This window comes from Rhipicephalus sanguineus, chromosome 3, assembly GCF_013339695.2.
Source record: "Rhipicephalus sanguineus isolate Rsan-2018 chromosome 3, BIME_Rsan_1.4, whole genome shotgun sequence".
Taxonomy (NCBI): Eukaryota; Metazoa; Arthropoda; class Arachnida; order Ixodida; family Ixodidae; genus Rhipicephalus; species Rhipicephalus sanguineus.
In genome coordinates, this window is record NC_051178.1 from 136097887 (window position 1) to 136113237 (window position 15351).

Genomic DNA, 15351 nt, shown 5'->3' on the forward strand with positions numbered 1-15351 from the left:
AGAAATGCCATAGAACATTGTGCTGCTTAGCATAGGGTGTGTCTTATTTATTACCGTGCAATGGCCATGCAGTTGGCACAGCCGAAATGTTTAACTTAACACCATAGCGCTCTTTCAAATTCTTTCTTTCGCTTGAGTAAAGCACTTAAATTACACTGAGTACATGCTTGTAAAGGAGGTCAAAATGTGCTAGATTAGTTCCAGACTATCTGCCAAAAAGATTGTATCTTAAGAATGCCTGGTACGTAAATATGAATGCCTTCATGTGCATATTCATTCACATTTTTTCGTTATCATACATTTTTCTACTTCAAAAGTTAATTGTTTTGCATGGCATTCTGTGAAATGTAGTTGATGGTGTTACGGAGCGGTCAGCTACAATTTATCTGCCAGAATTGTTGCAGTCATATAGGCTTTTCTCCAAATGTTCAGGCCTTGTCAAAAACTTCACATGCAAAGCATCATTTCCTAAGGGTGAAATAGTGGCTCATTGACCTAGTTTTTGCTAGAAGTAGGTACAGTATTAAAATCCTGCAAATACATTCTAGTGGTTCCTGCTTACGGGAGAAGGCTCTGCTTTCATATATACTATATATAAACGTAATTGGATTTACGATGTGGCTGTATAATAATTATAATTGATGAGTGCGTTTCGGCTACAAAATGCGCCAACTCGTGACACACCTAAGTTCTGTTATTCAGTGTTCAATATTTTCTCATTTCTGCTCATGAGGTTTTCCCTTTCTCATCTTGAGGATTTGTTGCATGTCAGTTCATCATCAGCACTACACAGGTCACTACTGTGACTTATGTTCACTGTATTCCAGCATTGAAGTGTTAAGGATGGTCTGTTTTTCTTTTTGATTGGAGCAATTGGAGAACCTCTGCACTCCTTTCTAAATTGCCTGAAACCATTGTTGATTCTCATTTTTAGATAATACGGACTTGCAGGCCGCAACGGAGTGCAACCAAGAACTTGGCTCAGGTGTTTAATTTCTTTGATGCTTTTGCCGCGTCCTTTCTTTTAGCGCTGCTAAACTGGCGCCTTTCGCATGCTTTTGCTCGAACTCTTGCTTGCTGCATGGTTGCCATTACATCTTCTTCAATTATGCGTGCTCTGCTCCTAAAGGTTTTTTTACATTGTTACTACTTTCTTTAATAATGCAGACTGTTTTTCTTTTAATATGTCAGTGTACTTGTATTAAGGTGCAAGTTAAAAAGACGTCCAGGTAGTGAGAATTATTCAGGAATTCGCTGCTATGGCTTGCCTCGTAATTCCGGTTTTTGTGCATACCTCAGAAATTAATTTACATTACTACCGACATCCTTTCTGGGCAGCGGTGGTGTTGTGAGTCTTGCGAAAGTGGTCTTGCTGTAGTGCTTGAAGATTGCGATTGCAAGTGTCTATGAGTTGTGCCTTGCAGGATAGGACAGTTCTTAGATCAGTGACTCTAAGCAGAATTTTGCTTTAATCGTACCTGTGAATTTGAATATGTGTGAGTGGTAAGTGCTGGAAGCTGATTTTCTGCCCAGTACAGTGTCAACATAAAGGGACGTACGTCACTTTAAAAAATGTCTGTAGAAGGAAGCAGGGGCTGTTAACTGAAACTGAAACAACACTAATGTATGTTGTAGCACTTTTTGAAAGCCATAATCGCCAAACACTGCTATCTTCAGAAGTTCAGCTTACGAGGTATGACTCTATTGCTGTCCGGCCACATTTCTGCCATTGCAACAGGTTCCATAAATCAATGTTGCAATTTCTTGCCCCTCCGAGATGTCCATGTTTTCAAGGAATAGACTAGAAGATACCGAGCTGTGGTACATGCGTAAGGAGCTTTTAAAAACTGTGTTCAGTTTTAAAAATTCATTACACGTCGTGTGCAGCGCTCACACACTCGCGTGTTACACAAGCCTGTGCTCCTTTTACTGTTAAGGCGCTAATAGAAAAACAGAGTAGAGGATGTGTGACCCGACTCATCTCTCTCTTTTTTTTTTCCTTGACTGTTTTTAGCAAGCACGCAAGAAAGTTCTCGGTCAAAGCTGGACCCTGATTGGTTCCATCATGGCAAGTTAGCCTCCTTCGGCTTTCTGAAAGAGAGGCCCGCTAACCTTCCCAACCCTGAGCATATCAAGGCCTCCCATGAGCTCATGTGTTCTGTGCACAATGTCCGGGCTGTGCTCCATAGCATCACCCATAAGATCAACGTGGCAAGGTAACAAATTGGCATTTTTATGTAGTGTTTTAGTCATTTGTCGAGGCACGTTTCACGCAGAAAAAGGACGTGTTGTGTCCTCCCATTTTTGAGCTCATTGTGTGTGTACATGTGTGCATGTGTGTGGCTTCCCTGCTCTATAAAGGCTTTTTTCTGTGGTGGGTGAAACCTTGCTGCTCCTTTTCTGTTTGTGCAATTCATTATAATTTGAAATTTTACAAAGTGCACTGTGAAAATTTACGTTATTTCAACTGCCAGCATGTTGCTGAGGTTCCTTGGTGCTGCGTAGCAGAGATAGACATTGTTTTATGCAGTGCTTCATTTTACCTTTCAGTGAGAAGAGCCATCCTGACTTGAAGTACTTCACTACGCCATGGGTGAAAAGAAGTGTCAGTGAGGTTGCTGATATCCTCGAGAAGCAAGACGCCACACCCAGTAGCCCTGAAAAGGATGAGCTAAGGCCGGGTGGGCACATGCACCTGTCAACTTATGATCACGCTTACTTCGCACCTGAAAAAAACACAGCCACCACAGAGCTGACACAGGAAGCTCCAGATGTCATTATCAGCACTGGTGGTGACAGCAGTGCAGGTGATCTTCTGGTGCAGGTAAGAAAGAGGAGGCACAAGCTTGCATTGCTGTCCCTGCTGGTGCTTAATGCATTTCATGTTTTTGAGTTAACTCACTTAGACAATTTTACAGATAAATGTTTAGTTGAGTATGGTTTACTCATTATGATTATGCCTTCTGTTTTGGTGGGTTCTGTTTAAAGGGCCCCTTACCACATTAAGGCATTGCAAACAAACAAGCACGGCCCGTAGATCGCTTGGTGGCTGGCAATAGTATCTGCAAATTATGAAATGTCTGCATGGCGCTAAAGCGGTTGAAATTGAAATGGAAGGCCGCACGCTTCTCCTTATGCAGGAGCCGCATTGTGCTTCGAGGGTGAAAGGTCAGACTCACGCATGCATACATAGCAATACATATAAAAAGAAAATTTTCACCAGTCATTACGGTAATCCGTAGTGCAAAATTTGAGCGCAGCTGTTCGGGTTTTTTCATTCTGCAATGTATGAGGCAAAGATTTTGTGTCAGACATGTGCGGGATGTCGCGGCAGCGCAAATGGCGGGGTACTGCTGTGGCAGTGAAAACCACTGGATGCTTCAGCAGCGCAACAGAGCCTCTGCTTGATGGCTTTCGTTTAGCAGCAGCGGCAGGTGAAGCATTTCCACCAGCTCCATCGCTCGTTGTTCAGAAAGAGTTGGCTGAGCCTAATATTTTGCATTATCATTAAGAGAACACTGCAAGTAGCGCGGCTTGTGCAGACCATGTGTTGCGCGGCACATTGCATTGATGCGCGGGTGCATTTCACAGCAGTCGCTGTAGACAGACCTCTACTTATGCACCACATTGTTTCCTCATTATGGAATCGGTAGACATCTTGCCTATGAATTCGTTTGCAAACGGATGACCGCACGCTACCCTGGGGCTACCTCTTGGTCACTACAGAGACCTGCGCTCACTCGGCGCCGTTTTCTCAGTCACTTCTCTCCTCCGTTTTTCTGCTTATGCTTCCGCCGTACCTTCGTCCACTTCTGTCCTCTTGCTCTCTCAGCTATTGCTGTTATTCATCCCCTGCTGCACTCCGCATTCGCTCTTTCATCTTCTCCTGTACCAGTGGAGTGTTTGCTCATTTACACAGACATGAGATGCACGAACAGGCACTTAAGAGCTGCACTGTAAACAATGCTCAGGGCTCGTCACGTCATCATGACACGCTCCCTCTTCTCCAGAGCTTGAAAGAATGCAAAGGAGCTCCACTGATGTGGCCGCTGTGTGAAGCACATGGGGAGAGAGTGCGCCCTGGCAGCGAAGCTCACCTCCTCAAGTCATGGTAGCAGGACAGTTAAATTTATTCTAACATGTCCAGTAATGAAATGTTTTGGAAAATTATTTCAGTAAAGCTTTCCCCAGACGTCACTTTACAACTGCGGATTGACTTCGACAGCTAGGGTCAATCTAACTTAAAAGCCTATACATACTATGCTACAACTATGCCGCCTGGTCTCTGTGGTCTGCCTGCCAGTGTCAGTTACATGCGTCTATAACAGATGGCAGCAACAAAACCAAAGCGATCTTTATAATGATTCAGCGAGGTCTTGTGGTGTTTGGCTGGTTTGTGTAGTGGGCTGCTAACATGGCATTTTAGATGGGTGTCAAACATGCATTTGGCATACAGTAAAGTAAATCTGTGGCAATATAGTGCTGTATTCTAGTTAGGAGGAAGGAGTTCCAGTTATGTGTGTTTGTGTATTAGAGTGAAAAGCATACTACTGCATTATGAAACACAGTGAAAGCACTACCATTTGTATATGTATGAAGTGCTCTTCACTTCTTTCTTCACTACGCAGATGCAAGATGTTGAAGCAGTTGTACTTAGAAAACTTATGGTGCTCTTTTTGGCTTTTTGTTCATTTGTCCTCCTTTCTATTTTCCCACTCAGAGCTGCAAATTACCTATTAATGTCTCTGTTCCAACTAGCCAGACTGTCTTATTTTGTACCTAGAAGCTGTTAATCAGTGTGTGAGGGTTGAAGCCATGCTGATGGAGATGGAATGCAACACTTGTGCAGGACATGGCCATGGAGGCTTTTGAAGTCGGCTGTGTTGAAGAGGTTGTCAACAAAGGGGACGAACTGGACGTCATTGGCTGTGAAGAAGAAGTAACTTCGCTCAACACTGACGAGGACGGCAGGGGCAGCAGCACTTCTGCTACCGCAACACCCAGTGTTTCACCGACAAAGAGCAGCGGTGCGGTGAAGCAGGCTAATGGAACAGAGGCAGAGAGCCTGGATGTTGAAGGCTGCAAGATAAACTTGTTGCATCATGTCCTTGATCTGGAGGACCAACTGGAAGAGAGGATGGATGCCTTAGAAGAGCAGCTTCGAGGTGAGCTCATAGCTATTTGAAAATGGTACTCTGAATGTGTTTAGGCTAATAAGTTAACCTTGTGGTGTCGTCGTCCAGCACCACCGCAGGTTCGTGCACTGGGAGCTTATGCAGGCTGCCGCGTCCTCGTTCGTCCCGCGCCGTGTACCGTTCGAACTGCTGCGCGCGAGAACTTGGCCCGTCACCGCGAAGGGACGGCGAGCCATCGCGTGCAGCCAGGGAGACCCTAGGCGACACTCTCCAAATCAGTGATTTATTACAGGGGATTTTAATACAAGAGAACAATAATTCGTTACAACCAATCGCACGTAAGATAGTTACACAGGACACCAATCAGCTAATACAATTGTTACCAAATGTGGCCGCGAATGGCACACCCACAAAACAAACAAACAAACAAAGAACCAGGTTTGGAGAGCCGACCTACCCTTCAGCCAGCGCTCCCGCGATCTCGCACCCCAGAGCAGAAGAAACAGAACAGACAAAGGAACACTTAAAAGGAACATACGGTGCACGATCGCGAGGCGCTGCCTCGGGACTTCGAGACCGCGGAGGGTAGCGCGCGCCCGCTGAGGCCGAGCCTCGACAAAACGACGTAACCGCCGGCCGGCGGCGAAGAACAAAGAACAAAGGATCGCCGCCGGCCGGAGCGGCCAAAACACGTACGCACCCTTCGAGGTCCCCAAGTGGTCTCTCCGAACCTCGGTCGCGCGCCCGCCGCTTCTAGGCGAGCGCGAGCAAGGTCCAAATCCCGCCAAAACTGGGCCAATGGGACACTGTGTTTAACCTTCGAGGGCGGGGTGGCAGCAAAGTGACAGCGATTTATGACCAGCTGCCACCCGTCCGGTCGAGAGGAGAGGGACACGAGAATTCTCCAAGGAAAGATGGCGACGAGCCACTGGCGCGGACGCCTGAATTCCCACATCCTTTGACAACTTCATTGTCGTTAACTTCGTCATGATAGGTTCATTATTAAGAGAAAATGATGGTCAGAATTCGGTTTTTTAATTTTGCACCAGAACTCCAGCACCTGAGTCGGCATAATTTCTCAGATTTCAAAATCTATTTTTCGTATTTTTGCTACATTGGCTTGATAAAATATCCTTAAACTCGCAACGTTAAGTCTCTGGCTCCCCTTGTACACAATGCAATTCATTTGGACTAATAAAAATTACGTAGGCCGCAGCAGGGCACAGTCAAAATCTACATGGTCACGGCAAGTTGGCTTGGGAACTTGAAGGTGGTATCACTATAGTTATGTACTTTTTGTGTGTTTTTGGTCTTACCAAGCATCTTTTTCCAGCAAGATTGGCGTTTGTGCTATTGTGGAAGGGCAATTTTTTAATATGAATAAAATTGTTCTCCCTCTCTCTCCCTCATTAGTGTCCTTTTGATGCGTGGCTTGACCCTTCTGAAGACATTTACACATTGCTTGCATGGAACTTGCAATTACAAAACGTATTTGAGCTTACAAATGCACACAGGATAGATGACAGATTACATTTTAGTGATGACAGCTCAACTTGAGCAAACAGTTATCACTAGAGACCGGATTTTAGGCAAATGCCAATTTTGTTCCTTGTGCTCCTATCGCGCCACCTTGATATATGAGCATGAATTAAAGGTTAAGAAGGGCCTTTATAGCATTTTTATAGTACCTATAAATGCCTGTTTTAGGGGCGAAGCTCCTTAAGGCGGCACCCGTTCGTCTCTCGTAGTCGTAGTAGTAGTAGTAGTGCGTAACCAGTCGTAACGCTAGTACCAGATCTTGACCTCCAAGGTGGTGCCGGTGGGAGATTTTTCCTGTGCGTTGTTGAACAATAAAAAATTCGCAGCGTGCGCGTTAACTAAAAGCCGAATTCTTCTGTCTCTCATTCCCCATTAGCAGCCATTGGCATGTTCCAGTAGGAAACGTTAGTAGAAGTAGAAGTGTAAGTGTTAGCTAAAAGCCAACTTCTTCTGTCTCTCATTCCCATTAGCAGCCATTGCTTACCTCCAAGGTAGCGCCTGGTGAGATTTCTCCTGTGCGTGATTAAACAATAAAAATTTTGTTCAAAACGCCGTTGATTGATGAAATAAACCAACGAAAGACGCCAGATGTTTTCTAAAAGCAAAATGAAAGAATGCCAGATGTTTCTAAAGCAAAACGAAAAGACGCCAGCTGCTTAACAAAAGACGCCAGATGTTTTCTAAAGCAATGGTTCTCTAAACAATGAAAATTCACAGCGTACATGTAAAATTAAAGTGAGCTGCAAGTCGTCATAACTCATCGAACCTTTAGTATAAACACGCCCGATCTCACGTTGGTGATGATGTACTGGGCAGAATTCACGCAAGATTCACGGTTTACCGATGAACCTCCGCAGCTTCGCCCACTCATCATCATTCACTCCGTGGATATGCTGTGATTTTTTTTTTTAAAGTTGGCGCTTATATGAGCACTATTTAGCCTACAGTTCCACTCCCGGATGCAGTTTGAGACCGTTATTCATGTTGCTGCGCAACATTGACTGTTCAGAACTCTGTGGGGTTCAACCTAATCCTCTAGTTCAGCCAACTCCTGGAAACAACCGCTAGCAGCATTGAAGTGGGACATGCCGGCGAGCATTCGCCTTAGCACTGATATGGCGCGAGCAATTGGCAACTGCGAGGCCGTGGAGAGCCATCAGCGGAGAGGAGAGTGAAGAGCACAGAAAAGAAAGAAAAATGTGATGTGCACGCGGCTTTTGTTTTGTTTGTAATTTACTTGTGGGCGTTCACTGCAGTAGCGTTGCCAGAAATTTTTTCGGAGCGGGGTGGTTGCATTCCCCTCCTCCCTGGCTACCAGTGATCCACTGGCAGGGGAGAAATTGGCTCTACGCGATTCGACCCGAACAATAGAAGGAATCCCTCCGGTCCTTTAACAATTTGGCTATCTGCTCCTGCTCTGCCCTTCTCAGTCATGCTGGAGAGACACCCAAGAGTGTAACCGGAAAAACAACCTGTCCGTGTCGGTGCAGTACGCGTGTCCCCACATCAGTTGGCTAAGTTGACTAACGCGGTCATGCATGGCAAGTGTGGGTCAACCATGCATTTGCTCGAGGAGCAGCGCGCTTATGAAGAACGGCGGCAAAGGCAGAGGCAGCAGTACACCCTCCAGCTCGGCTGGTCAACCATTTTTGCAGAGTGAAATGGTCTAGATTTTGCATTGTGCCTTGAACAAAAAGAAACTATACATTATTTCTTCACCTCTGTGCTGTCACATCATTAACTGTATTAGTTTACACTGTGTTTGTGCAGCGTTATTTGTATCTAAATGCTCAGCTCAATCTTTTTTTTCCTTTCTTTTGTGACCAGTGCTTGAGCGTGAGAGCTCCATCAGCAGTGGCACAGATCCAAGCATAACAGAAGAAGACGACATGATGCGGCTGAAGTTATCACTCAAAGGCCTTATGAAAGACTTGAATGCAGTGCATCGATTGACACTGTTCCGGTGACGTGGAATTGTGCTGTTGACGGACAGTGCGTGGTTGACAGCACGCTGTACATTCGTGTGTCCAAGCCTTCAGATGAGTCTGAACCCTAGTGTGGACATTTTGTAATATACTGTTTCTCTTTTGTTTTTATTATTATTTTTTATTACCAGCCACTTGCATGTTTTTGAATGTTCATGCCAGTAGCAGGAAGAACATGGGCATTTATTACACTGCAACAAACTCTCACACCCACATTTGTAAATACTACTCTGATAGTTTGTGTAAATTTAGGGAAAAAAAGAAAAAAAAAATAGAAATGTCTTTGTTGAGTTTGTGCACGATCATGCTGGTATTTATTTCTCTCTCCTGTAAACCTGTTGTGTGTTTGTCCGGTGCGTAAAAGCCTGTTGAGTGCTTTTCAACTGCTTGTGTGTATATGCATATTAGTGATTTATTGTCACCCTATTTAAGTAGCTGCTTTACCATTTGTTACTTCACATGACAAGCTCTGTAGTGATTAGACTCTTGTAAACTACACAACTAACTAGCTCGCCAAAGAACTCATGTGATTCATCACGACTTTAGACTAAATGCTGCCAATAAGTACTATGAAATTTTTCAGTGCTCTTCACTCTCTCGATGCAGAAATCTCTTACTTCTGCATAAAAAAATTACTTTTCTCTTGGCTAGTGTGGCCACAAACAATGCCTGTGTCTGATTTCTTCCAGATTAAAAATGCAAATACAGAGTACAATGGCCTAACGACATTATAATAAATGAAACGCACACCCTTAACCCTATTAATGGTAGCACCAGTCATTCATTTTAAAAAAGGAAAAAGGGAGTGTTAGTTGTACATGCTGGGGCTTCTGTCTTATGCTTTTTGTCCATGGTTTCACCATGAAAGCCGTGTCTAAATTTTCCATGTGGGAGCAAACTACGCTTGTGCATGCTGTTTGCGAAACTTGTTCTACCATTCGTCGGGCAGACTGCCTCGCAGAGAAATTAGCTCTACATTTTTGGGACGGGTCTATTTATACACGGCCCCTTTCGTATGGAAGTTATGTACTGCTACCTGGTGTGGTCGTGTACTCTGGGAACTGTGTGAGTGGTAATCGCACAGGCACAACAGCAAAATCTGACAGTAAGTTAAAGTCTGATTGGTTTGTCTACATTCATCGCGAAGCGTTCTTGAAGCATGGTGACTGTCGCACCGAAAAAAAAAACCTTTTATTGCATTCGCGTAGGTCAGCTCAGAAAAATTGTCCATTGAGTCTCTCTGGTCAGCGTGCACTATGCAGGTGTGACTGGGTGCTGGTAGAAATGGGGGCCACGGTGCTTTCTACATTTAAAGGGGTCTTGAGCCACGATGTTTGCTGAAAAAACATATACAGCGGAAAGCAGATGCTGCTGTGAACAGCTCAGCCAAATCTTGCCGTTGTGCGTGCCAGGGAGAGTTCACAAGCAGGGCACGAAGTTGCCACTTTCTCAAGCGCCCTCTCTCCATACAGAGGCCTGTACGCTCCCTTTGGGGGGCTGTCGTACAGCAGATCTTTCTTCACACAACAGATAGCTGAAATTAACCACGAACGGCGTTTGGGTCAGATGCACTTCTTGGGACAAAGTGTCACCACGTGCTGGGCGCCACACTCTATAGTGTGCAAAATTACAGAGTAGCGATACTAGCACGCAGCGGAATCACACCAGGAGAGAGTGACTGTGTTTCATGATGCACATTCAAGGTCATGACACATGCCGACTTTGTGACCCCCCCATCATGTGTAGCTTCCCGCATGCTCATCGAGACGAAAGAGAGAGAGAAAGTGCTTAAAGCGTGCAACAAATCCCTTCAACTCTGCTTGTTCTTGACAGATTCGAAAAATTTTTGTGGTAATCGATTCGTAAGGCAATAAACTCTGATACTGAGGTCAATCAATGATTACTTAGAAAAGTGGTTCAGGACTCCTTTAAGTAAATAAAAAATAAGCATGAGTATGTTCTATTTGATTTGAACTCTGGACCTATAGTACTGAAGCATGAACCACTACACCAAAGCTACATGCGCTTATGAGGCAGAATGAAAAACTCTTAAGAATGTCCCGTGTGCAAGCAAGCGTGTTCCAACACTTGGCACAGTTTTCAGAATGCTGATGGGTTCATGAAATTTTCTCATGCGAGGCACCATGTTGATACGCTTGGCACGTTTTCACAATGCTGGCTGTTTGCCATCTGTCTCTTTTCGTGCATACATCGCTCAGGTGCGAAGACTACACTACCCGCCCCATCCCCCCAAAGTAGTGCTAATGCATTTCTCTCGCATTTATCGTTAAATCAACACACTCTTTTTTCTTATCCATTTTCTGTAAGTGAAAGAATAGGAGTAACTGTGGAATTTTTTTTTTCTCTCAAGCAACTGTGCAAAGCCAACGCTCTGTGAATCCAGGAAAGCTTAGGGACTCGTGGCATAGAGAAAGTCTCTGCTTCACATAACATAGCGTTTATTGGCATTTGTGTTTGCATGGTATATTTCTGTCAAGTGAGGGGCATTGGCTAATCCTTCTTAGGCTATGTCGAGTGCAGATGGATGGCTGCTGTGATAGCTGCTGTGGTAGTGGATCAATGATGGGTCAAAAATAGGTGTTGACAAATTCCAAGTAACGATGTGGTATATTCTGCTTTACGAATTCGAAGTAATAATTAGAAGCTTGACAGTAACATGGGTCTCCAGCCCCGTGGTTGGCTCAGAAGAGGTGTCTATCCACAAATGTCCTGACGAATAAAGTGTAAGCAGAAATAGGTAAGACAAGTAACGAATTAATAAAGAAATTACATAAAGGATGGTATTCACTTTTGTCATGATGTGCGATCACTGAGAAACGCGGCAGATCATGGTGCATTTCATATTCATCTGAAAAGTTAGACTGAACGACCTGGTCCTGTTTATTTAAGAACTAATTTTTGTCAAAATTGCAGAAAAAAAAAGTGTGGCCCTTACACAAATATACCGTAAAGTACCGCAGAAGCACCCACCCCACTTCCGCTGAAAATTGCGTCAATCTAGACCTGGGTGCTCTTCTGTTTGAAGCATCAAAAACCACAATCGCAGCCCATGAAAAGCTTTGAGGCAGCACTGTGGCGGCTACGGAATGAAAGAAAGCTTGTTTATTTTGAAATTGTAAATGATGGGGTACACTATTGCCAATTCTTCATTGCAGATAGGCGTGCCATCCTTCAGCTTGCGCTTCATCTTCAGCTTGCTGTAGTTGAGGGGTTTTAGGGCGTCATACTTGGAGTCCCACTCACAGATTCTTTTTATGGTTGTATTGAAATGCCGAGAGGTGCAGCTAACTGTTTCCCGACACACGGTGCCACTCGACGACTTCAAGCTTCCTGGTGACTGTGTAGTAGTGCATCAAGCGGCTAGTGGATTGTCCCTGGTGGGCTCGTAACGACAACAATGAGGTGAATATTTGGGTTGCTGCTGGCACTTTGGAGGGGTGGGCACTTAACATGTAATTTTGAGAATTCAGAAGTTTCATAAATGTTAATACCGGGCCTTATGTGAAACTGGGTGCTTCCCCGGTACTTTATGCGGTATACAGTAAATTATATTCTGGCACTTCTCATCTGAACTCATCTAAATGTGTAAAGGAGCAGTGTGCATGTGTAAGTTGGCCGTAGATGCGCTAACTAGCATTGATTTCTATTACTGCCTTCACAGAACTGGCAGAAGTAATGACACTCATTGATACCATACTCACTCCTTGTTATGATTTTGCAAAAATAAAGCATCTTGTTAGTAATTTTGAGCCTTTCTGTTGTGTTTTTTTGTTTCATTTCTTTATTTAACAGGTCATTGAACCAATTCTTTACATTTCTACATTTACTCTGGCTGACATATGGTTGTTTTGGTGTTTATAAATCAGAGTGAAACCTGTGACACATGGATGCATATCAAGCTGGTGTCAGTCAACTTCATAAGTTAAATCCAGCTATACTCATGGACAACTTTTCTTGGCAACAAAAGAAAGGCTACAGGGGCAGAGCTACTGCACATGTACTGCTTCGCGAAGTAGTCCAGTTCGGCGCGCGTTTCGAACTTAGTATTGGTTTGCGAACCTTCCGTATCTCCTGTAACGGCTGTTTGATTATTCGAGTGGCCGTCACAGGCTTAGACAGCCATTTGTTAGTGAAATTCGTCACAAGCTCTTTCGGCGAGTTGTCGAAAAAGCTGGAGGGTGACGAGAGCTCACCTGAAGACGAAGACGCCATTTTGACTGGGAGGTGCACGTATAAGGTGCAACATTTCACGCGTGCAAAAACGCAAAATAAAACTGCATAAAGTAAAACAAACATAAATATCTCCTTGGTGCGTACTGACCCTCTTTTCAAACAGCGTCCCGTAGAAAATAAAGTACTGTTGTTTTCTTTTATTCTCACACAGAAAACTATATTCTTCAGCGGTAGCACACGCATTGTTCGGCTCTGTAGCCTTCCCTTCACTGCCAAGAAAAGTTGTCTGCGAGTATAGATACGTTAATCTAACACTACTTGCTGTTAGTCTAGTTAAATGCCGTTAATCTAGCACCACTTTCAGGATGCATTCTCCACTAGTAGACTGTGCAAAGATGACCTGCAAATATACTACAATTTGATGGACCTTTCTGATGGTATTGAACCTTCTTTGGCACAAAAATGCCATATTCTACCAGCACCTTCTACATACTTTCGCTGCCCAGCAGGACAACAGCTACAATTGCAGTTGTTTATGTGACTTTTGTGCACTATTCGCAGGTGTAAATGAAAATCCAGAGCATTTTTCTCAATGTTGGCTTTGTTCATTATACAATGTTGCCCAATGTCGAGAGAGAAGTGTACAGTACTCACGTATTGAAACATGTTATCACTTTTTTTTTAGTCTAACCAACTGCTATGAGCAATTTCTTGCGATAACGGTATCATGTCGCTGCAAATCTGGCTGCTAAAGGTAATGTTGGCTCTGATGAAACGGTTCGAGTCAAAATTACGGCGACATGACACGAACTGTAGATGCTTCAAACAAAAGTACAGTAGAATATCAGTAAACAGAAATCCCTTAAATGAAACTGCTGCTTAAATGTAACAGCTGCCTCTAATATGGTTGGTTTTGTACTTTTATTCTGCGCTGCTGTTCATCTCTCGGTAAACGGAACAAATTTTCCTGGTCCCTTCAGGTTCCATTTAACGAGAGTCTACTGTATGTGCATGGCATAGCCCTAAATTTTCATGTTTCAATCCATGAGTACACATATATGTTGCCAAGTTCAAATTGAAGGGAGGTCAAGGTAGGTGTCAGTGAGTAGCATTTATCATATATTCAACTTGACCAAGAGCGTTATCAGTATATTTATTAAATTTCACTATTTTGACTCGTACAAGGGGTAGGTTATATTATATCTGTAGGCAAGGGCCTAGATGTGTTGAATAATTACAGCCATCACAATAAATAGCATAAGAAACTCTCCAATACTTTTTAAAGTGTTTCCAAATGGTTCAAAATTTAGCCTTTTCATAATTTGTAAAAGTGCTTACAATCTGGTTTACATTAATGCAATTTTAAACTTGTACATGAAATAAGAATTTCGGGAGAAAACCAAACATTATTCTATGTTTAACAATGTCCTGAGAGAACTGTGTACAAATAGGTGCTCACTTTTCACTATATTGAGGCTTTATTGGAAACGCATGGACTGTGTTACACTGTTCTTGTAGAACTAAGACAAGCTAATTTTCTGAAAAGTGTGCAAGGTGATGCCAAGTTTAAGGTTGCATGAAAGGGGTTTCATATAGTCGTACCAACAAGAGTTTTACAGCCAGCAAAAAGATTTATATCAAGGCAAAGTCTACGCTGTATGGTACAGTGTATAGTGATTGTCCCTCCGTTTTGTTGCCCGATTTACACGAGGGTAGATGATGGTAGGCCATTGCAGCATCGCTTTCAGTGTGGTCCAACAGGAAGAAGCACACACACGGCACACAACGCTGTTGCACACAGCTTGCTCAACCCCGCCAACGCAGAGCGTCATGTGATATCTTCTGATGCAGCTAGTGTAAGATATCTATGCTTTTTTTTTTGTAGCAGATATTGCAGCTTAATGTATGAATTCTTTGTTTTGCTTAATACCAAAACAAGTCAGTTTAAGTACTTTATGTTGAGTGGTCAGAAATGGTTTCCCCAATTGATGCAACCTCATCTAGACGTGAGCGTTCAGAAAGCTTTGAAATGCAACTACGTCGTTTACCATGGGATGGGATTTCAACCACACTTTATGTATGTTACATGCAAAATTGAAAGACTTCGGGGGTCGAACGCCCCTCCCCCCTCTGGCTACGTCAATGTCGTTTACCTAAACACGGTTTTTCTCGTATAAGTAAATTACTCTTGCTGCGAGAAGACGCTTAGTAAGCGAGAAAATGCGGGGGGGGGGGGAGGGGGGGAAGCGACGCCACCTTGAAGTTTCCGCACCAGTCGCCGTGACGTCAGATTCCGACGGCGTCTACTAGGGCCTACATAGTTCCTAATCAGCAAAAATGAAGTACATCGTCCTCCTGAAGTGCAATAGACTTAATATACTAATTTACAGGAAAATGTCGCCAATCTCGCCGAAATACGACACACTTCAAAATTCGTGACGTCAAGCGCCGAGATTTCGGCATGAAATTTAAAAATGAAGCATTGACCTTGATCACCG

The 15351-nt window shown here is 43.7% G+C and overlaps 1 protein-coding gene across 9 annotated transcripts in view; it reads left to right on the top strand.

The window, feature by feature from the left end:
- LOC119387228 (PHD finger protein 20) overlaps window positions 1-11067 on the top strand; it is a 70458-nt gene extending 59391 nt beyond the window's left edge. For 8 of the 9 annotated variants that reach the window (XM_049413427.1, XM_049413429.1, XM_049413431.1 and 5 more), the window contains 5 exons: window positions 935-985; window positions 2015-2216; window positions 2551-2824; window positions 4850-5165; window positions 8502-11067. In XM_049413427.1, the coding sequence (XP_049269384.1) occupies window positions 935-985; window positions 2015-2216; window positions 2551-2824; window positions 4850-5165; window positions 8502-8641 (983 nt within the window). In that variant the 3' untranslated portion in view covers window positions 8642-11067. The remainder of the gene's footprint in view (window positions 1-934; window positions 986-2014; window positions 2217-2550; window positions 2825-4849; window positions 5166-8501) is intronic. The other variant, XM_049413428.1, reaches the window with a different exon arrangement.
- Window positions 11068-15351: the final 4284 nt, after the last annotated feature.